Raw genomic sequence first — 21,317 nt, 5'->3', positions numbered from 1 at the left:
TGCACTTGGGACCTGTGACAGTAACTTCCCAATAGTGTTACACACACACTCTGTGAAACGCTTCTTCATGGTTGTACATTTGGCATATTAGCAAATGCATTCTTTATTCCTTTGGTGCTTCTAATTTTTTTTCTTTAAGATGGGGGTGGTCTGTTTCTCGATTTTTCTGTGGCTTTCTGCACTGTAATGATGGCACCATCACCTGACTGCTGGAATACACTGGCCTGACTTTAATCATCGGGTGACTGGCTCTTAGCATGGTTTCATCTCTGCCGTTTTACATCTCCTCTTGTAATTGCCTGATTGCTTGCAGCATTGTTTTTCTATTGGTGACAGTGAAAGGCGAGTATTTATGTAACTTTATACTTTGCTGTTTGATGTTTAAAGTGTAGGTGAAGAAGTGGTACTTTGCAAATAAAATTCTCTTTATTTGATTGTAAGCAGCATATTTTCACCCCTCACGTGCAGTCATTTGTAAGACAAGGTTATATATACACACTCTTATGTATCATATGGAGGAAGAAGTAGGTTGAGCCTGTATGAATAACAAGGCTGCATTTCTGTAGTGCTGACAGTTTCATTGATGTATATATGCTTACAATTAAATAACCTGTGTAAAGCTACAAAAAAGAGCGATGTTTAATGTAAATAGTAGCTCCGTCTTTTAACTGCTAAATAACCAAACACAGCAAAACAATAGAGAATCAAAGCTCCCCTTTAAAGAGCATCGACACCAATTAATATGCAGTAAAATTATCTGGCTGTACAAGTTGTACCAACAGCTCTGCAGGTCTAAAATGGCAGAAGCTTTTTGTTGCTGTATAAAAATCAAACTACCATTTATTTCAGCCTCATGGTATGTGCAAATTCATGCAGCTCAGTTAAGGGAATAGCTTCACAACTGGTGTTACAATCTGTGACTGGAGTGCTGCATCACAATGCAGCAAATGCATTTTCCACATTAACCAAACATGACAGCTGAAACGATTATTAACCATGCAATATGTCGGAAGTCATCAAAAATTCACATCAGAGTAATTGCAGTGGCTCGGGGAAAAAAAATAGTAGCATCTCTCTCCTCTTGCCTGCCTGCTGCCTCACCCCCTCCTAATTCCTACATGGTACGGTCCGTTAACAATAAAATATCCTTCTGTAACCTATAAACTGTTACTCCCATCAGTTACTGGTTTCAGACTGATGCTTTCCCTAGAATTTGAATAAAGCACCACTGGAAAAAAATATATAGATGCTTTACAGGCAGTGGTGTTCAGCTGTGCAAAGCAGCTGCTTTCTTATTGTCTTGCTGGACTCTTGACTGTCTCAGCCATTTCAGGACTTGCAGGTTTGATTTATATATATTTTTTTAAAGACGAGAAAACTTGAACATTAATAGAGGTAGATATAGCTGTGTAAGCCTAAATACCAGGCAACTGAAGTGTGGCAGTTACAGCCAGCATTAACAGGTTTGTAACTCCTCAGTACTGAGATCTACAGGTAGGAATGTCTATCTTTTAAAATGTATAAAATGAGGGCAAAAAGCTTGCTTTGATAAGAGCGTTTTCCTTCAGATATCTTGTATGGCGTTTTTTCTTTGTACTGTTGCTGCAGGTTGTTTTAATTTGTAGGTGAGTAATTAAAGAGAACAGGTGGGTAGTTTTAGAGAAAAGCTCCTTTGCTCACAGAAAAGAAACGGGAAGGTCTGTGCCTTTACCTTCCAACATTCTTCGCTAGAACAGCTGTTGGGTGGGGCAGTCCAGCGTCTGCTTTGGGTTTCGTTTGTGTTGCCTTTTTAAAGACCCTCTTGACATTGCTGACTTTGCTTTTCATTTAAGCAGAATACAGTAGCATAACTTTCAGAATGCCTTTATTCCTGTTTTCTCTTCCCTAGACTATGAAAAGTCTGTGGAAGTATTTTAAACAAAAAATAAAGATGCTACTTGATTATGATTTTTTTTTCCCTCTCCTGGTTTTCATTGTGATGCAAAGATATTGGTCCACTCTGTTTCCCCTGTTCTTATAGATGCACTTATGATTTATTTAGAAGACATGTTAAACTTTCTTTAATTTTCTTTTGAAGTAAGGATTTCAAATGTGGGACAAAAATAAGAGAAAAAATATTTCTCTTTCAAAGCAAATGAAGCTACTTGGAGATTTGCTTTTTTTGTTAATTTCTTAAATGAAGTGGTAAAGCATATTTGCTTAGTCAACTGGAGTTTGCAGCCTAGATCCCACCTCTCTTTCAACTGAATAGGATACATTATGAAAAGGGTTAATCCAGTAAAGTCATAGTAAAGGGAAGCAGTCAGGGAATTAACATTTATATAAATGTGGTGGCCGTGACTAGCTGGGTGGGTGGCAGCTGATTTAATACTCTCAGATCTGGGGACTTAGAGGCTGCATGAAACTGGGAGCTCTGCCTGGCTTTGGTATGGGGACAAAAGTACAGGGTGAGTTGCTTTTTCTCATTTTCTTTCAGTTCTGTTTTTGTATATGAAAGAAAGCAGTTTAATAAAACATACTGTGCTGGGATGGCACCTGGACTCTTGCAGTAGAGAGTGACTTGGGGCTCCCTCCCCAAATATTAAGGTGCCTGTGTGCCATGTTCTGCACTCTTCCTTTTGTCAACTGAGAAATGCTCAGAGGGAAGACATGGAACAGTGGCATAGCATGACCAAAAAGTTGCCTGTCTCCAACCAGATTACCTGAGCAAAGGGGAGGTCTTGCCACAAAAGCAGCTCAGCAAAAGATCAAGTAAAGGACAATGAAATGTATGGTTTGCCTGTGTAAAAATATGGAGGAAACCATCCCATCCCCACTGACCCCATAGAGGAGACGGCTCAGTTATCGTTGCAGTTGGTACAGTGTGGCAAATTATTTTCCTTTGTTTGAAGTGGGTGGGAGACAGAGTTCAACTAAGCTCCATAAATTAATGTATGAAAAAATGACTGAGCCACTGTAATGAATAATTAGCTGTAGGTCTCTTATAGCAGGGTTTTCTGTGATATCTGTTGGCAGCATCTGGACTTGACATTTAATTTACATTAAAGTCCGAAAGCTTGTGTGCCTTGTTAATGCAAAGCGCAAATAAAGGCATGCACTGCTAGACAGTTCCTTAGCCAGGGTGGAGTACAGCCGGAGGAGAAAAATGGAAACCTATTGTCTCTGGTGTATCCTCAGCACATTGGCCTCATGCCCCAAGTCTGGAAAGTTTAAACCTTAGGTTTATTACACAGTAGGAGAAATAAGCTGAAAAAGGATAAAGTGTTTATTGTAACGCATTTATTGCAGCAGAGAATGCTGATGTATGCTTTTCTCTCTGAGCCCTATAATGTCTAACATTTTAAAATATAAATTGTATAATTATAACAGGCATATTCCAGACTTGTGTTTCTTAGTTTAATGATCTGCAATTAATAATTCATATGTAATTTGAATAATTAACTTTGGGAAATGTATCAGTAATGTAGTAAAGAAAAACCATTTCTAAAGACCATAGCATGTTTAAATTGAGGATTTGAAGATATCATGACATGTATGAACTCCAAATTGCTTTATTTCACTGTCAGTAAAATATTTATATTTATTCCAGGGGATAAGGTGTCATGTTGAAAATAGCTATTATGTGAACAAAGTAGCTATGATTTATTTACAAATATTGCAGAAGAATGGGGTAGCTAACTTGGGCTTATTTTTTTAACTCAGGAGGATGATTTTGCCAAATCATCTCATGTTATTTAAGAGTGCTGAACTTCAAATTTGCACATTTTCTTGACGTTCCAGTGTGTATTAAAAAAAAAAAAAAAAAGAGCTTACATTCTTCACACTACAGTGAATGTAGTCTTGTCACTTTCTTTGTCGTGTTAGCCACTATCAGCGAAATAAAGTAAATTTAACTTGGGAAAGGTTTTCTTTCCCTGTGTGGGTTTTTCTGAGACTTCAAATTGCAGTAGAAATGCTAGAGGAACCCTCTTTGTGGAGGTACAGCACTGGGGAAAGCCACCTATGCTGGTTTAGGATTTGCATCCTGGTGTAACTTGGTTGTCGCATTTTCAGTGCTGACAGGATTTTGATGTCTGAACCAGGCGTTGTCCCTTCGAGGCAATGAGCGTTTGCTGCCTGCATCGCTTTCTGTCTGAAATGCAGATGGAGGCTGGAAGATGCTGCTTGGCTATTCTTTTCATGAAGCAGAAAGATAACTCGTGCTCCTAAGGAACGTTCAGGAAGACAGTACGGAGGCTTTCAGCTGTGGGATGGGGGCACAGCAGCCGAAATCTCTCCTCTTGAGTCAGCCGGAGAACAGGGAGAGTGTCAGACTCAGTGCTGCCAGGCTCACTACTTGAATCCAGAGGAGGTAAAGAGAACCAGGTCTTTTCATTACTGTTATTTTACCTACAGTTTCAGACTAACTTGAAGGCATTTAACCGTTCCTACACATTTGAAATTGTGAAGGAAGAGATGTGGAAATATCAATCATGTTTTGGTTTTCAAAAAATCCTGAGACCGTCCCTGTTTCTCACAAACAGCAAGGTTGCATGTTCCCAGTCAGACAAGCAGAAGGATAAAGCACTTAAAAAGGGGTGGGGGAGACGGAAGGACTTCACTAAAATTTTTAGAAGTGAATTAGAGGAGGCTGGGTGATAATGAGTAGCAGGTTTTGTTTAATAATTTGCCCCTCTTTCTGGTGATCCATCAGAAATGTCATTTTGGGATAGCTAATACTTCATTGATTGATTGGGCTGGCAGTTTGGCTTTTGAATGTGATCCTGAGAAATGAATTTTCTGCTGCCAGGTTAAGTGGGTTTTTGTGGTTGCCTATATGTTAATGCTAATGTACAATTAGTCCAGCAGCAGACACTGCAAGCTTGTCTCTGTGCCTCCTTTATGCCTTTTGCGTCTCTTTTCAAACTGCTCCCTTACTAACCAGTGTTTTCTGTGGGGTTCAGAGAGATATCTCCTGTAACAGGGCTGGACGCTCCTCTTTCCTCAGTTGTATCAATTTTTCATGTGGTGCCCACAGATTTCCAGTGGCTGGTTTCTCAGCTTGCACCATCTCGGGAGACTCCTTGCCAGCTCTCGGGTACAGGGAATTGAGGTGTGGTCTGCAATGGCAACTGTGCTTCGTCCCTGCCCCTGCCATGCAGGGACGTGACACAGGTAGAAATTCAACATACAGGTTTCATTTGTCACTGTGTTATTTGAGCGTGGTTTCCTCTTAGAGCAGGGAGAATGCACAGCTACTTCTCAAGGAAATGTGGAGTAACCACGATGCTAAAATGGCAGCGAAAGAAATAAGAAAATGGCGTCATCAGTGAGATTGGTTTCAATGGCTTGATTTGAGGGCGTCCTGCCTGATGAGAGGATGTTTCCAGCAAGAGGTATTACATTACAGCCTTAGCTATGACTGTACAATGAAGGTATTAAATCATTTAAATCTGTAGGTTTTTTCACAGTATTCCCTTAAAAAGCATGATACCGGAGAGGCGGATATAGCAGCTTATTCTAGTGGATGATTGGAAATTATTTTTGTTTGCATGCTATAAATATTTTTACTATGGGGTTGCATTGTAGATCTCAAGCCCACTGGAATTCTCATAATTTTTTATAATAAATTCCAAAAAAGAGGCAAAGCTTTGAGTTTTGTTTTGATTGTGGATCTCTTGATGCGTTTGTGATTTTTGTAGGGTTGTATTTTTTAATCACAGTGCCAATGCGAGGACTCGTATAATGCAGGAGAGAGGCTCCAGCTACTCATCAGAGCAAAGCCCTACACTAAGGTCATCCTTCTGCATTTAAAAATGCTGAGAAAAACAGGTAGCCATGTATTGGGAAACTTGATGAATGAGCTCAAGTTTCAGACTGTGTGGTCTGTTCGCTCTGTGCTGATGCTGTTGCTGAAGGTGGAATGCTGGTGCCACAGGAGATGGGCTTCCCGTGGGTCCTGCTGCTGGTCCTGCTGGCCTGGTTGTGTGGAGAGCTTCCCTCACTCAAGAAGTTGTATTCCAAGTGAGATAGCATTGTGTTTAATTGCCTTTGTGACATTTTGGTTTCTTTGTCTTGATTAAGACAAACAGAAACACCATCTGAGCATGTTTTCAGGTGTAATGTACCAGTGTTAGCCAGCTGAATAAGCTCCTTCTTGAGTAACGTCTCTACTGCCACAGTTGGCTGGCAAGAGTCTCTTTACCTTCTTTCTAGTTTTCCATTTTTATGTTTTTTCATTTAGTAGAACACAGAGATGTTTATATTCCTGAGACAAATCTATATATTACATTCTGTTATATTCAGGAATATAAAGATGGTAATAGCCTCCTCATTCTAGATACATTTTTTTCATTATTACTCCTCCTATTCTTTGCACAACATCTCAGCAGGTAAGGGCTATTCTAGACTTTGTTATTGCACAGATCTCCTTGGTGCTTTGTACCTTGATAGGACCTGGGATTCTTGTTGAACCACCCCCAGTTATATCATAGGGAGAAGGAAAAATATGAGTATATGCCTGGGGAGAAAGAGAGGATCACTAGAGAAAGTAGCACTGTTGTTTACACTTCTTTTGTGTTACGTTAACAATTGCTGTCAAAAATTATCTGTGCAGTGGAGGCTGGTAATTGTACGTGAAAGAGAACCTCATTCTAATCAACTTTGCTGCAAAATTCTGGATTAAAAAATGTATTATCTTAGTTCTATGCCATTAAAATCTTTGTGACTTTGAAAAACACCTACTAAACCGCCTTTTAACAGCATTCCCATGCACTGTGCAGCCCAACATTACACAGCAACGGATTTTTGGAGTCTGAGAATGAGAAACTAACTTATGTAATTGAAGTTATTTTGGTTTCACTCTGATGGAGGGAAAGACAGAAGAAATAGTATGGATAATTACTAATATTTTAATGATTAGGTACACTGTGTAAGTAGTATATAAATTGTGTTACGATGGTTGATATATTGTGTGGTTATTTTTAAAGTGTCCTACTTAACTCATTTTAATTGCACTTGGATTTGTTAAATCTTGTCAATGTCTTTGACATATTTTGTAAAATCTGAAATACACAGGAACACTGCAATGAATTTTCATGTACTTTTAGGAGTTAAGCCACTTAAAAGTACAGTTTTAAATGAAACACTGAAATCTCATAGTGCATGAACTCAGTGAGCATCCTGTGTTGAATTAGAAGAAACTAAAATTGAGCAGAGTCATGTTTCTTGCCAGCAGTGATGATCTCCATTTATACATGGAACAAGCAGTGCCACATAGCAGAGAGTTCGATTTTGGCGCTGCTGAGTGCCTGGCAGAATATTCCTGCAGGAAATCTGAGCAGTGGTATTTTTCTAGACATTTCCAGTTTGACAAAGCTGTGCTCCTTATATGTTTCATGGTAAATTTTGCTTCTATTCACTACAGATATCTTGTGCTCTCCTTGCTGGCCACATGCTGCAGATGTGTTTCAGAGGGCTGCAGTTGGGTGTGGGATGTGGTGGTGCCTCTCAATGCTGGGCATGGTTTGATATTAACTGATGGTCTGATATAAGCCTTTCGTGCTTAGTGGATGGTGTCCTGGCTGAAGTGAGCACTAGGAGGTGTTTGTATTTCTTCCCTTCAAGCCTGTATGTCTGAGGAACACATTTTCAGTCTTCACTTGCCAGATTCAAACAGGCCCAGCAAGAGTCAAAGAGCATGCACCATCTGCCCCTGCTTATGTTAGAGCTGATCTGTGATTTCCCAATGAATGCTTCTTTCGGCAGTTTGAGTTTCTCCTGTCACGGCTAGGAAGAATAATGATATTTATCCAACACAGCAAAATCCAATGTTCCTGGATACCGTCTTAAGATTACTGTGAAAACCGCATGAGTTTCACAGATCAAACAGTCTAAACCAGTAAAAAAATACAAAAAAAGTACTAGATCTTTGCATTGCGGGCACTAACCTGAGGCAGAGAGCTCTTTGTAAATATTTGCTTAGGGCTCACTCTGTAACACAGATTAAAGACTGTTTTCGAACCTGGGCACTGCATCAATGCGGGCTGATGGTGGGGTAGGGGAGCCCTGTTCCTGCCCCAGGGCTTGTCTCTGGCAAAAGGTGCTGCTGTGCATCTTCAGTGGTGCACACAGCCCCAGGGAGAGCCCTGTGGGTAAGTGGAGGTGTGCCTCTGGTTCTGCATTGCGTGTGGGCTCCAGCCTGGTGTGCACTGACTCCTGCTGCTGCTGGGGTGAGGCCCAGGTTGCTGCTTCTCCATCATGAAAGGAGACAGTATTGCGGCTCTGCAAATTTTGATTTTGCTGGAGCAGTAAGCCACTTAAAAAACCCTGAAGTAATCTTTAAATTGTTGCTAGTCACGCAAGGAAGCAGAGATGAAGCCAGGCTTTGCATATTTTAATGACTTACTGCCACTCAATGCTATCGGCTTGCAGGGTGGGGAAGAAGTCTCCTAGCTTGACTCTCAAACCAGCTGAGCATGAGTATCGGCTACACAAGTAGAGCACAGTTACAGTACACAGAGGGATGTGATTTGACACCTCTGTGAAGGCAGGTAGCAGAGCAGGAGGTCTTCCCCAAGCCCAGGGTTTGGTTGCATTAGCAGAGTTTTTTGTTCTAGCTATTGCTACGTGCTTTTCCCTTTTCAGCTTCAACATGGCTGTTGCTTTGAAAGTCTCTGATGCAACAACCAACTCTTAGGTCTTATCAAACTGTAAAGCCTTCTGGTTTTTCCCTGATTTTCCTGTTCAGTCAACAGGGAATTAAAAATGTTGCAGGATTTCCCACTCTAAACATGATGGTAAGGAAATTGAGAAATGTATGTTGTAGTTTGACAAGTGCAGCTGTCTTAGGCTAGGGGAATTTTGTATTGCTAATTCTTAAATTGAACAACATATACAGCTATGGGATGAGACTTATCAAACCATCCTTTCCAGTAGACCTTTGTGTCTGTGTACAATGATGCATTCCTTGCCTCTCATGCAGCTTTGAAGTGATACTGACTGGTGAATCACCCTTCCTGGGGTTTTCTCCCTCTCTAAGGATTTTTGCACTCAGGCCCTCAGTCTGTTTCTGGCCCCATAGCAGTTTTGCCATCTGAAGCTCTCCAAGGAGGAAGCCAATTTCACAAATGCTCTTGGCTCGTTGTGCTTGGTAGCTGATCTTTGGGCATCTGCCTTGTTGCTTTGAAGGGCACAATATTGCACAGGCCAAGGTGTGTAGTGAAGCTGCTTTTTTGCACTGCTTTAGCCCAAAAAACCTGATGCTTTCTGAAAAACAAATCATGGGAGACTTATGGAAGCTTCCAAGACATGTTGGTGTCACTCATACAAAGGAAGAGTGAATAGACTGAAATACTGCTCATGCTACACTGGTGTGTCCCCATCCTCAGGAATACAGTAGTTGGGCACCCCATGGCTCTTCACCCTTTGGCCTATCTATTTAAAGACAGCCAGCAAGCACTGATGCTTGTGTCAGCACAAACAATAACTTAGATTTAAAAAGTGCCAGGTAGTTTTGCTTCGTTTTCTCTTTTCAGAGAGAATATGGCCAGGAGGGTTGTGCCAGGGTACAACACCTCAGGAGTGTGCTCAGATGTGTCCATGTTTTCATTAGGATTGTATTTAGCAAATTGTTTCTTAGAATTGCCAGTAGAAATAATAAATTCCGGTGCTTCACCTGGCGTTGCCAAAGAGTAATTTTTGTTAACTGTCCCTGCTGGATTCACTGGATCTACTGGAAATCCAGCACTTGGAAATATTTTAATCAAAGAGCAATTGACTTGAAATGGTCCCAGATTGTTCATTTTCTTCTTTCTTTCTGTGCCAGTGAAAAAGTACCCATTGCTGTCAACATCCAAGGCCTCAATATACTATTTGGCAACATTCGCCTTCTCGTGACAGCTTGAATACTAAGATCAAGTATTAAAAAGTATAGCCTGGCTGATGAAAGTAATTAAGAGACTTCTCTCAGCCAGGAGAGCTTACTAACCTCATTTACTGCAGTAAATGGAAGAGACTTTCAGTCTCCTGTCAAAAAGGGACCATCGGTGCGTGCACGTGTGCCCTTTTGTACCAATAATGAACTACTGGAACACTCTCTTGCTGGAATTCAGGCTGGAGCCAGGCAGGTGCTGATTGCTGTCAAATCAGCCTGTGTCAGTGATTGTCTGAGATGAGAGGTAGTAGTAGAGCAAGCACAGGCTGCCAGGGGTCCTGTCCTGCCCTTCCGCTGTGGGGCCACTTCTACAAACCATAGTTGAGTGAGGCTGGATTTCAGCAAAAAGAGGAGACTATGAGAAGATCAGGCTGAAATTCAAGGTGTAAGAGATCCAAGAGGATCTGGAATGTGCTTGGGAAAGATGCTGAGAGTCAGTAGACATGTAAGTGGGACTGAGAAACGGGAACCTGAAGGTGCGAGAGTGGGTGTATTTCTATGCCTGTGTCCCTGTTTTGCAAACACCATCGCATCGGATATTGTACAAATGGTGTGTGGGAAACATTCAGCAGTGAGTGTTGCAGAGAACTGGTGATGGAGAAGAGTTATGCTGCTTCCCTTCCAAACTAGATGCAGGAAGGATGTGTGGGAGTCAGACAGTAACAGAGAGGAAAATCAAAAGCCACTCACTAAAGCAGGGCAGAGTGATGTGACATTAAGGCTCTGTGAGCTTTTTGCATAAACCTGCCTCAGGGAAGTAAGATTTTCATTTTCAAGCAAAATCCAGGCAACGCTGGGATCCTTCCACTGGCAGAGCTTGTGCACGGAGAGCTGCAAGGTGAGGTTTTCACCTCTGAGATTATAGCAATCCTTGTGTTGGCTGTTCCTATCTTTGCCATCTGCCTCTGAAAAATAGCGTTTTGTCTCCTAACAATAATCTCTGTTCTCCTCCTGCTTTTGTCTTTGGATGCTGACTATGAAGCAATGTCTTGTTACTCGCTGTACACACCCAGCAGCATCTCCCCTGAGAGGGCGGCTCCTGCTTTGTCGGTCGTGCACTCCCCGTGCATGCTGAGCGCTGCACCTCCGTATCCTTGTTACAGTCTGCCAGCGTTCATGGCAGTCAAACCTTGCCTCTGGGACCGCAGAAAGCTTTTAGGGCAGATGTAACTGGTGAGCACAACCAGCACTGTTCACAGCCCAGCCTTCTTAAGAGATAAGCGAACGCTTAAAGTTGTGACCTGGGATTTCTGAGGACAAAAATTCTCTAATGTAAAGTGCATCTCTTCCATCTTTCTGCCCATCCTTGTTCCGGGGCTCTACTTTTTCATGCAGTAGAAGTGCATTTGTGTGCGTTTATGTGTGTCCATGAAATCGTGTCTGGTGATCAAAATGTAGTGCACCACTAGGTGGCAATGCGATAAATCCAGGGAACCCAGCAGCCAGCCGGACACACCTCACTTTCTTAACGAGTGGAATTCTGGCCACCAAAGCCTGGAGTGACACCCTCAGGAGCTCTTATTTGGCCTAACTAAGCAGAAGCAGTTCGCACAAGCAGTAACAGGAGCTCCAGCATCGGTTACTGAAACTCCCTCTTCTGAGGTTTAACAATTAGCCTGTAATTAACTGAAGCAGCAATTGTCATGTTAGAGTCATAATGTTTAGCACAAGACATAGGGCAACCTTTTTAAAATGTACCTCTCCTCAGTGAGGCATTACAGATATTATTTGGCACGTGTGGGGATTTTCTTTTGCTAAAGGAGTAGTTTTTGATATTGAAAAAGGCAGTTATCATCCTCTAATTGGCATTCAGTGTAATGTGATCCCTTAAACGGACCTAGTAGAACTCTCTGGGAGCTGGGTGGTTTCATTAAGATACTCAGCCTGGATTTAATGACGTCAAGGGATGTTCAAGCACATTTTAAATTACTGTGTTGATTACTATCATTGCTGCGTACATTTCTAGGCAGGTACCTGCTCAGCTCTAGGCCACACATTCCTGCAAGGAAAGAGGGGAAGACCAAGGACAGGAAAGGTAGGACTTGTATCTCTTGGGGTTTTCAGAAGTCCAGTGCTTACAGAGCGAGCAGGGAGCCAGGCATCCAGGACATCTGCAAGCTCACACCCTTCATCACATCCAAATAGCTGTAGGTCTGCATCTTTGAGACAGTGGGCTGGTTTTGCCTGTAAAATTAGCAGTGTTGTTAGAATACAGCTAACACACTGTTCTCTGCAGCATCAGATCTCTACCATCAGAAATGGATCTGTCTCTTCCACTCATGTATTGGTGTGTGCTTTGAAGGTCTAGAAGTACTGCTTGTTTTAATTCCAGATAATTTTTCTCCATTTTAGGTTGGAGGTGGTGAAATGAAAAAAAAAAAGAACCCAGAAAGCTTGTTGCCTTCCCAAAGTCCTTCTACCCATGCAGGCAGGGCCAAGACTTGCAAGGCACATCTCCATCCCTCTCCTGCACAGAGCCAAGGCTGGGTCTTGGCCCAGTTAGGTGACTGCGGCAGCCCTTGTCTCAGTGACAGCTGCTGTAATAGCTGGTCCCCAGACGTGTGCAAGGATATGGATTTAGCTTCCTTTTTTTTTCAGGTTGTAACTGTGAATTTCTCTGTGGGCATTGTCTAAAAATAAAGCAGGACCTGTCTGCTGGTGAAATGAGGAATAGGCTGGGTAGCAGTGACCGCTCTCTTCCATGCGTAATTCAAGGGCTGTTTCTGGGGAACTGCACCGCACGTCTCTCGGAGGATGGCGGCTAGTTCTCTCTCTGCTGTACAGAAAGGGGTCATGTTCTTGTTTCCAGCTGAAGGAGGTCACAGCCTGTCCCATGTACCTCAAATGCTTGTTCTATATATTTCAGAAAGAGAGGGTGCAATGCCCTTTATTTCACATGCTGGTGCTGAGGAGCAGGAGGGCAGGTAGCACACGTATGCGGCAGTTTCCTGGCAGATTGCTTCAGGCTGAGGAGATTTCAAATGCTCCTCACCTCCCAGAGCTGAGTATCACTCTGTGATACTTATGGTTGTATGTATTACTGCTGCAGGGCTGTTTCTGAGACATATACCATAAATATACCATAAATATATTTTTCCAACAGCCCAAATCTCCCTGTGTCACCACAGGAATTCTTTGCAGGAAGATGGGGAGACTGAAAGGCACAAACCCCTCCTGATTCCTGACAAATTCAGTTGGACACTGCTGCAATTGTGTTTTGTCTTTATAAAAGCATAAAGCACAGTCCATTAAGTTCCCACTCTGTGGGTTTGTTAGCAGCTTTTGGTTTTAAAGCTGTGAAGTGAGTGTACAGACTTTTAAGATATTAACACTTAATGGAGTTGATCATTTATAGTTGATTACTTCAGAGGGAGACAAAGGCTTCTTTTTCTTTTTTATGACCTGAATAATGATTAAGTTGAAGTCTGGGAGTAAAAATCAACTTGGTTTATTTAATTGGTGATGTAACAGTGAAAATGCAAAATAAAGATATTCATGTTGAAATGTGATAGATGGATCCTGATTGTTGTCTCCATGTGTTACTGCAGTTTACCCCACCGCTACTTGTTTAAAGTTAAAACTATTTTGTATTTCCTAGTATAGGTCATAAAAGTAACCTTTGGGATAAGGAGGTAACAGCTCATCTAAATCAGTTTGTTCACACACACCTGACCTCTTTGAGATTTACTGATATACTGAAAATTAAAAATACAGTTCTTCCTTTTTACCCACTCCAGCTGTATTCATGGTGAGAAGCTGCGTGGTAAACTTTCTCTGAATGCTTTCCAACTGTTTAGTTATTTCCATCCTTCCTCAACTGACTATTTTTAAGGCTCTTTTTCACAGTTCCTATCGGTCCTCCAAGAGCTCCACTTCTGCCTGAAGCTGCCAAGTCAAAGACTTTTATTTTTTTCAGCATACTCAAGTCCAACAATCTTATCTTGGCTTATCGCTCCTACCAGCTTTCATCCTAGCTCCCTCAAATGGAGAGCAAGAGGAAGCAGATGCTGGGACACAGAGATAAAAGAGAATAGAAGCAGGACATTTCACTAGGATTTAGTGCATATTAAAAGAGGGGATTAATGCATTTTCATTCTCACATTGCTCTGGGTGGGCATCTTACTGTACCTCTGGTGAAGTAAAGTGACCTTTAAACTTCTTGGGACTGGACTTTCTCTGCAGAGAGAGCTCTAAGCACTTCTCAGAGCTGAAAGAGCTGAGTACTACAATATGTATCTGATGTTAGTGCAAGGCTGATTTTTTTGGCTGAAGCTCTGTTTCTTGTTTCCTGCAGGGATTCCTGAAGAATGAAAAAGATAATGCATTGCTGTCTGCCATTGAAGAGTCAAGGAGGAGGGTAAGTTGGAAGAAAGCACTGTCGTTTTTTCCTAAAAACAAAAACAGGACAGGTTTGCGGACACCAGTTTTCTTCCCTTGAAAAGGGATCAGTACTTAGTCTGTAAGAAAAAGACAGATTTAGCCTTCCCCTCTTCAACTCCTGTATCTTCACCTCTGAACAAATAGTTGTTTTGAAGATCATCTGAGCAGCAACTCTGCTAAATTGCTGATAATCTGATAAGAAATTAATCTAATCCTGTTTCTGAATCTATTTGTGCTTTTGGTATCTGTTCTGGGGCAGTGATTTTCACAATTGAATTATGCAGCATGAAAAAATGCTTCCTGTTGTTTGTCTTAAAACTTCTTCTTGGAAATGTTGTTCCATACTTCCTAGTGCTCATGTTATGATTGTTTCCCTCCACGTACACTGGTGGCATCAGGTTTAGAGCTGAGCCTGTGTTTCTTTCAAATGACAAGAAATAGTACATATGCATTATTAAATTATTTCAATTACGTAACATTATGCTGTAACTATTGAAGTGTGTTTAAAACCCTGTTGAAATTAATATAGTGAAGGTACGGGTGAGCCTATATCCTGCCATGAAAGTATAAAGTGAATTTATATAACGCAACAAAGAAACAGAAATCTTATGCTCTAGTTGCATGCATGCACTGTAATTAAATGTTTGCCAAATGTCACTGTGTCTTACCAACTCATTATTTCTGAGGAACGTTTTGCCGATCAATTGACAATATCCTAACAGTGAACTGCAATAAAATGAAAAACTTAGTCAGCCAACCAAGACATTTAGTTGTATGTTGCAGCATGGAGCTGTGTGAACAGGAAAGAAGACACAATATATAGCTTAGTCTCTGTTTAGAATTAGTGGAGATTCTCTTATTTCCTGTCCTGGTATCCCTGAGGCTGTTAGTCTCACCCCAACGATAACAGAAAAGGTAGTGAAGCATCTTCTCTATCTTAATGCTATTGCCAAAATGAGGGAATATTTTCCTTACTGAGGGAAGAGCTGTTACCTCCCATATGTTCCCCAAGTGGATCTGAAGACAATGTAGCACATCAGCCATTTTAAAGGTAAAGGTTGTTTTTTCTTGGGATATGATTTTCCTGTGTGCTTTCCCGAGTTATGTTCCTCATGAAAAAGGCCTCCTGATTCTTTGACATTGGCTAGTTTTCCCTTACTATTAGATTTTTATATTATCCTGTTTCCTGTTTGAAAGAAAAACACACTGATAAAGACCTGAAAATGATTATGGGCAATAAACACGCATCTTTGTTAAGAATGCAGCGAGTCAGACCTTTGTAGCCTCCAAGGAGGTGAAAAGCTAGTGGTCATTAGAGAAGTTAAGTCTCAACAAACCACACAGATCAGTGATGACCTGGATATTGTGTGTGCTGCTAAGTTAAAGGAGGAAGCCTACCGCCTGCTCAGATTCGTGTGCTGCGGTGCCATGGAAGAGACACCGTTTCCCTCTTTTACCAGCTGGGGGTATGTGAGAGTTGTCTTAATTCCACATACACCTAGTTTCTGAATCCCCTTGTACCTGAACAGGAAGCCTGTTAAAATAATATGCAGCACACCATTAGCTCTTGAGGCCTGACCTGGTTGATTTATGTAGTTGCTATTTTCTGTTTCATTTTTAGGCTTGTCTATTAATAGCAGAGTTAGGTTGATGGGTGTTTCTCTATGTTCCTTAGCTCTTGTTCTTGTTCACTGACAGACTTTTGCCATGGCTGAGGAGTATCACCGAGAATCAATGCTGGTTGAATGGGAACAGGTGAAACAAAGGATTCTTCATTCTCTGCTTGCATCAGGGGAAGATGCTCTTGATTTCACCCAGGAAAATGAGGTAACTCTGTCTTTCTAAATGCTTTGCAGAGTCACACACAGCACTGTACACAGCTGGCATTCCAGCACTGCTGAAACCACCTCTGAAATATTCTGTAACTACAACTATGTGAAAATGAGAAATATAAAATCCCTATTGAATTCTAGAATGGCTCTGACTAGCAGAATGCATTGTCTAGCAAAATATCAAACCTTTGTGATTATTTCTATTTATTGACTGATGGGTACAGGCAATGGAGCTGCTATTGCTGAAGCTGTTTTTTGAGCAACATATGTGCTGGCTGGAAACTTAGTGACAAATACATAGTAGGTCAATACGCCCAGGGGAACACACACATACAGAAAACACACTGGGGCACTTCAGGAAATCTTTGCGATGTGACACCAGGGAGTTTCTCAGGTGCAGTTGTGCTTACACATAGATCTTAGAGTGTCTCTTTCCCTTATCACTATGTGCTAGCCTGGATTTATGGCTGTTCTTAGGAGGCTGATGAAGTCTCTCAGGTTTCTTGGCAAAACCAAATGAATAAACATTAAAAAAAAAAAAGGTTTCCTTTTTATTTTACTGTCTCATTCAGAGCAGATTAGAATTTTGTGCTGCTAAGACCTCTAGTGTTCAGATTAATCCAGCAGTGACCAAATCCTTTGGGCAAGACTGACCCCATGTTTAACAAAAGAGATATTGACTATCATCTTAGAACATTCCTTATCTTCTGTTACAATTTAAAACTTTACAGTTTATTCTCTTAAAGAAAATGTTTCAGTTAAATGAGTAGAGCAAAGCAGAGTTACGTGCAGAGTGTTGGGAGCTCAGCCCCTCTGAGCTGGAAGCATCAGACAGCAGCTGTGATCCCTGGAGCACAAAGTTACATCACAGCTGCTGCACAGTGCTCCATGAAAATGCTCACCTTGAAAGGAGAGGGGACAGGGAGTGGGGGGATATAAGTTGCTGTGCTTTCAGGCTGAAAAAGAGACACATTTTTTATAGCCACATTCTCCACCCATGAAAATTAATTCTTGTTCATTGGGATGACCTGCTAGCATATTAAAATAAAAAAAGCCCTTGGTGCAAGAGGGGTATGACCTGTATAGGGATTTGGAAATAATTAAAGTTGTTAATGAAATGTCCCTTTCTGATTACTGTTCTTTTAAATATAGGTTAATCCCAGTTAGCATACCTCTTTTTATAGAGGCTGTCTTTGCCAGAAAATATTGTACTGATACTTTACTGGGACTTCTCAAAGGTTGTCCAGCTTTCCAATATTAGAAATGCTAAATAATGCAGACTGAATTAATTTAAAACTAGGAACAGCTATCCCATTATTTTAGGATGTGAATCTGAAGACTTGGCAGTTACACTGATAGCTCCTAACACCTTTGATTTGTGTGCTAGTTACTGGTGTGGGGTTTTCCTTTCAGAGTGTGGATATTAACTGCTAGCAGAAGTAATTTAATAACCTGCTCTGAACAGGTAAAACCCCTATTCTGGTGTTTCAGTGTCAAATGGATGCTACCCCCAGTCCATGGCACTTGAGATGCCAAGCATCAAATTGGTGTGAGGGAGGAGGGGAGAAAACTCAGCTCCTAATGTTTTTCATGAATGAGTTTAAAGACTCAATGTACACTATCACTCAGTAATACTCCACTCTCTATTTCAAAGCTTTCGTAGTAGCAGTATGTCATTTCGAGAGCATTTAAAATCCTCGATATATTCTAGTCTTAGCCTCAAGAAGTCAAAGGTCTGAGAGGTTTGAAGTGCATCTACTGTGTTAAAAGCCTGTTATCTAACCTCCCCACAGCAGGTTGTTCTTCTAAAGCCTTGTTCCAGTCAAATAAGTTTTTTGTGTGTATGTGACACAAACAGACACAGCCTGTAGAATATAGTAGAGGTTTAATTGATATCCTCTGGAGATGGAGAATCGGCTGAAAAGGCACAGATCCAAACACAGCAGGGGGCCAGTCTGCCTGCAAGCCAATTCTCAAGCTTTGGGCAAGCTAATTTGGGCAGAGTGAAATACCAACACATTATTCATGGAAATAAGACCAATTAACAGGCAAAGCTTATGATTCAAAGAACCTAGTGCAGGACTTGCCATAAGGTTTTCTGTTCCCCCTTGTCCTCCAGCCTGGCCGCCTTCTTGTCAGGGAAAACCAGAGCTGATAAAAAGGTGCTTCTTGTAGGTCTGGAAAGGGATGAAAGCCTGAGTTTTGTCTTCAAGGTATCAAACACCTATGGTCTGAAGGTGTTTGTTACGACTGTTGTGCCATGAGGTGCCAAGGCATTTCCTTTGTCCTTTTCCAAGTTTTTCCTTATTCCAAGTTTTTCTTTCTTCCACCCTTGCCACAAGCTCTTCCACTCTTGCTGTCAAGTAGCACACTCCTGCAGTGATACAGAGACACTGGCACATCTTGGTTTCTGTTCTGCCCCGCTGTATCACATCTTCATACCCCTTAAATCCCAAGGACTGCAAGATTCTTTCCACTCCACAACAGTGTATTTTGATGGGGTTTCTCCAGCTTGGTCTCCTGCCTAGATACTCACTGCATCTACTGGCCAAGCCATTTGGAGTGCTGACAAAATGTCTGCCCAGACTTCTGCTGAGGAATGTGCATATGCATATGAGGGTGATGAATAATGCATCTTTACATGCACGGGGTTTGGTGTGCAAGTGAGGCTGAATGCTTGGCTGAGTGCAAATGAAGGAGGACTCCTTTGAAAAGCAGCATCGTTTGGCTAAGTGAATTTAAAAGATAAAAATGTGATGGCAGTACAGCAAAGCTGCAGCTTTGAGAAATGGATAATATTCAGAATAAATATTACAGTTCTGAATAATGTTTTGGAAAGACCAGAATTCAGGGCAGGGAGAAGCAAAGGTGGTTGAGAAAAACAGCACAAGCCATTTAAGCAATATCAGGTTAGAGATACAGCAAGATGCGTGAGTGCACTTACACTTCTGCAGTCCTTCGTGCATTCCCCGCTTTTCTGCTTTTCCTTTTGCTGCTGCAGTTAAACTTCAGAACCTGACCTGAAACAAGATTCTTCTTGTATGCTCCTAGCAGCTGTTTTGAACACATCTTTCGTTATCTTTTCCTTGTTTGAAACTTGGTAAGTTCTGACTTGCCAGCAAAGGATACCCTCCCTGGCCCCCACTTTCCCCCGGTTAGTTTGTAGGGAATGTCCCTTCTTGGGAAGGATTGCCTGCGCAACTCCATTTCTGCAATTCAGGGGGAGCAGTGGAAGTGGCCTTCCCCATGCTGACTCACTGCTTTAGTTTTCCTTTTGAACTTTCCTTTTAGCACAGCCATGAGATAGTTCAGTGAGCTACTGCTTTCTTACAGTTTAATAATTCAAAAATGAAGCCAGAATGCATATACGAGATGGGAAAAAATAGGAAATAAGCTTGCTTCCATGGCTTTTTTTCCATAGGAAAGAAAAATATAAGAAAATCAGGACAAATTCTAGACTTCCTGATTTTTTTTTTTCCTGAAGTGCCAAGTCAGTAGAATTTAAAAGAATTTAATTTCAATGTGGCAGTTCTCAGCTGTGGCAGATAGTTAAGAAGTGTTTCTTAAAGCATAATGGTTAAAGCATAATAGTTATACCTTCACTATACTAATTTCAACAGGGTTTTAAACACGCTTCAATAGTTACAGCATAACTAAAATTGGAGAAAGGAAAGGAAAACCCAACCCCCAGAGCAGTTATTTCTTAGTTTCAGGTGTGCACTTTTGAATTCAGATTCTTACCTGAATTGGTTTGAACCTGGCAGTCACACACCACTCTCTGGAGTGGCAGCCACCTGGGTGCTTTTTGGTGCTTCAAAGCAGAAAAAGGAATAGATTCACAAAACAAAGCCCCAATGCTTGTGTGTCTGGTGCTTGGGCACTGGCTGAAAAGTGACACTAAGTCACTATGTACTAGTGTTCACTTGCTTTAGGAGATGAAACCTCATCGGTAATTAATGACAACGTCCATAATTTAGCATTACTTTAAATAACTCTACATTTTATCTGGCACAGCACAAGGGAAGGCTGCAAAGCGCTATTTCTGCCATCATGTCTGTTTCCCAGGAAACCTGCTTTAACAGCTTCTTTGTTCTTTAGAACAAAGAATTTGTCGGGTTTTAGGTGGGTTTAAAGGAATTTGTGTCAGATGATTTGGCACTGAAAGAAAAATGCAGATGCTTCTGAATATCAGTATCCATTAAGAGGGACTGTGAAGAATATTTTTAGTGTAAGTTCAGTTGCAAAAAGAAAAAGTGGAATTGCTTTTGGGTTTTTTGTAAGGCGTTTTTATACAGCCTAAGGTCTAAATGCACCTGCCTGATTTTGTAATCAGGTTGGACATTATTTAAATAGCATTATTAGTGAAAAATTAATGCAGTAATAAACTAATTTCAGCAGTTTTAAGGGATTGTTCAGGTTCATCCTTGGTACCTTCATTCATTTGTATTTCATTGTATTAGGGACAAACACTACTGAATATTTTTTATTCTGTAATCAACTGTTGGGTGCTGCACAGAAAGCAGTAACCACAGATATCACAAATCTCTTACAATTTCTTGATAGAGGTCGGTGCTCTTATCTTCCTATATAAATTCCTAGCCAATGCAGAACAGCTTCTTGGCCATTGCAGATGTGTAACTTTATTTGTTTTCAAATTTTAACTTGTGGACATTCTCCTGATCAAAACTCCTGGGCTGGAACAGTGAGTAACCATTGTCTTTGCAATAACACATGCTCATGAGGGTAAGAGAGGTCTTACACAGTAGAAGATGTTCCAGATTAATCTAATACCAAAATAAAATTAATTTGGGAATGACTGAGAGAATGTTCAGTGCAAAGCTGATAAGTAACATGTCTGGAAGTTCATATGTTTGTATTATTTCATTCTGAAGTTAGGATACAGTTCCCCAAAAAAGTGAGATTTTTTTGAAGACTCTGCCAGCATTTCATCCTCATTTGAAACAAGAAGCTGAATGATGGCACCATCTAGAGAAAAGCTTTCCATTTCTGGATCTCTTCCTGAAATCCACACAGGCCGGGTCATGGCAGGAACATTGCTCCTGCCATGCTGCAGTCTGACAGGTGTCAGCAAAGCTGAACTCTAAAGCTGATTAAACTGGAAGTGAAAACACTGATTTTCCTATTGCATTTGGGCTTTATGTTGTTTGTACAGGCAGCAAGTTGGTCACATT

General features: G+C 41.2%; 1 protein-coding gene across 7 annotated transcripts in view; it reads left to right on the top strand.

Annotated features, from left to right (window-relative positions):
- Nucleotides 1-21,317, top strand: part of NUP93 (nucleoporin 93) — a 79,032-nt gene that overhangs the window by 33,971 nt on the left and 23,744 nt on the right. For 4 of the 7 annotated variants that reach the window (XM_042027393.1, XM_042027395.1, XM_042027394.1 and 1 more), the window contains exons 4-5: nt 14,208-14,270; nt 15,992-16,120. In XM_042027393.1, coding sequence (XP_041883327.1) covers nt 14,208-14,270; nt 15,992-16,120 — 192 coding nt within the window. Of the gene's footprint in view, nt 1-1,169; nt 1,343-2,358; nt 2,448-4,075; nt 4,352-14,207; nt 14,271-15,991; nt 16,121-21,317 lie in introns of those variants that run through there. The other 3 variants (XM_042027397.1, XM_042027398.1, XM_042027396.1) reach the window with 3 other exon arrangements.

The sequence above is a fragment of the Corvus kubaryi genome, unplaced genomic scaffold (genome assembly GCF_017639235.1).
Source record: "Corvus kubaryi isolate FWS band 111438036 unplaced genomic scaffold, C.kubaryi_AGA036_p1.0 37300, whole genome shotgun sequence".
In the NCBI taxonomy this organism is placed as follows: domain Eukaryota; kingdom Metazoa; phylum Chordata; class Aves; order Passeriformes; family Corvidae; genus Corvus; species Corvus kubaryi.
This window is presented reverse-complemented; position numbering and strand designations above follow the sequence as displayed.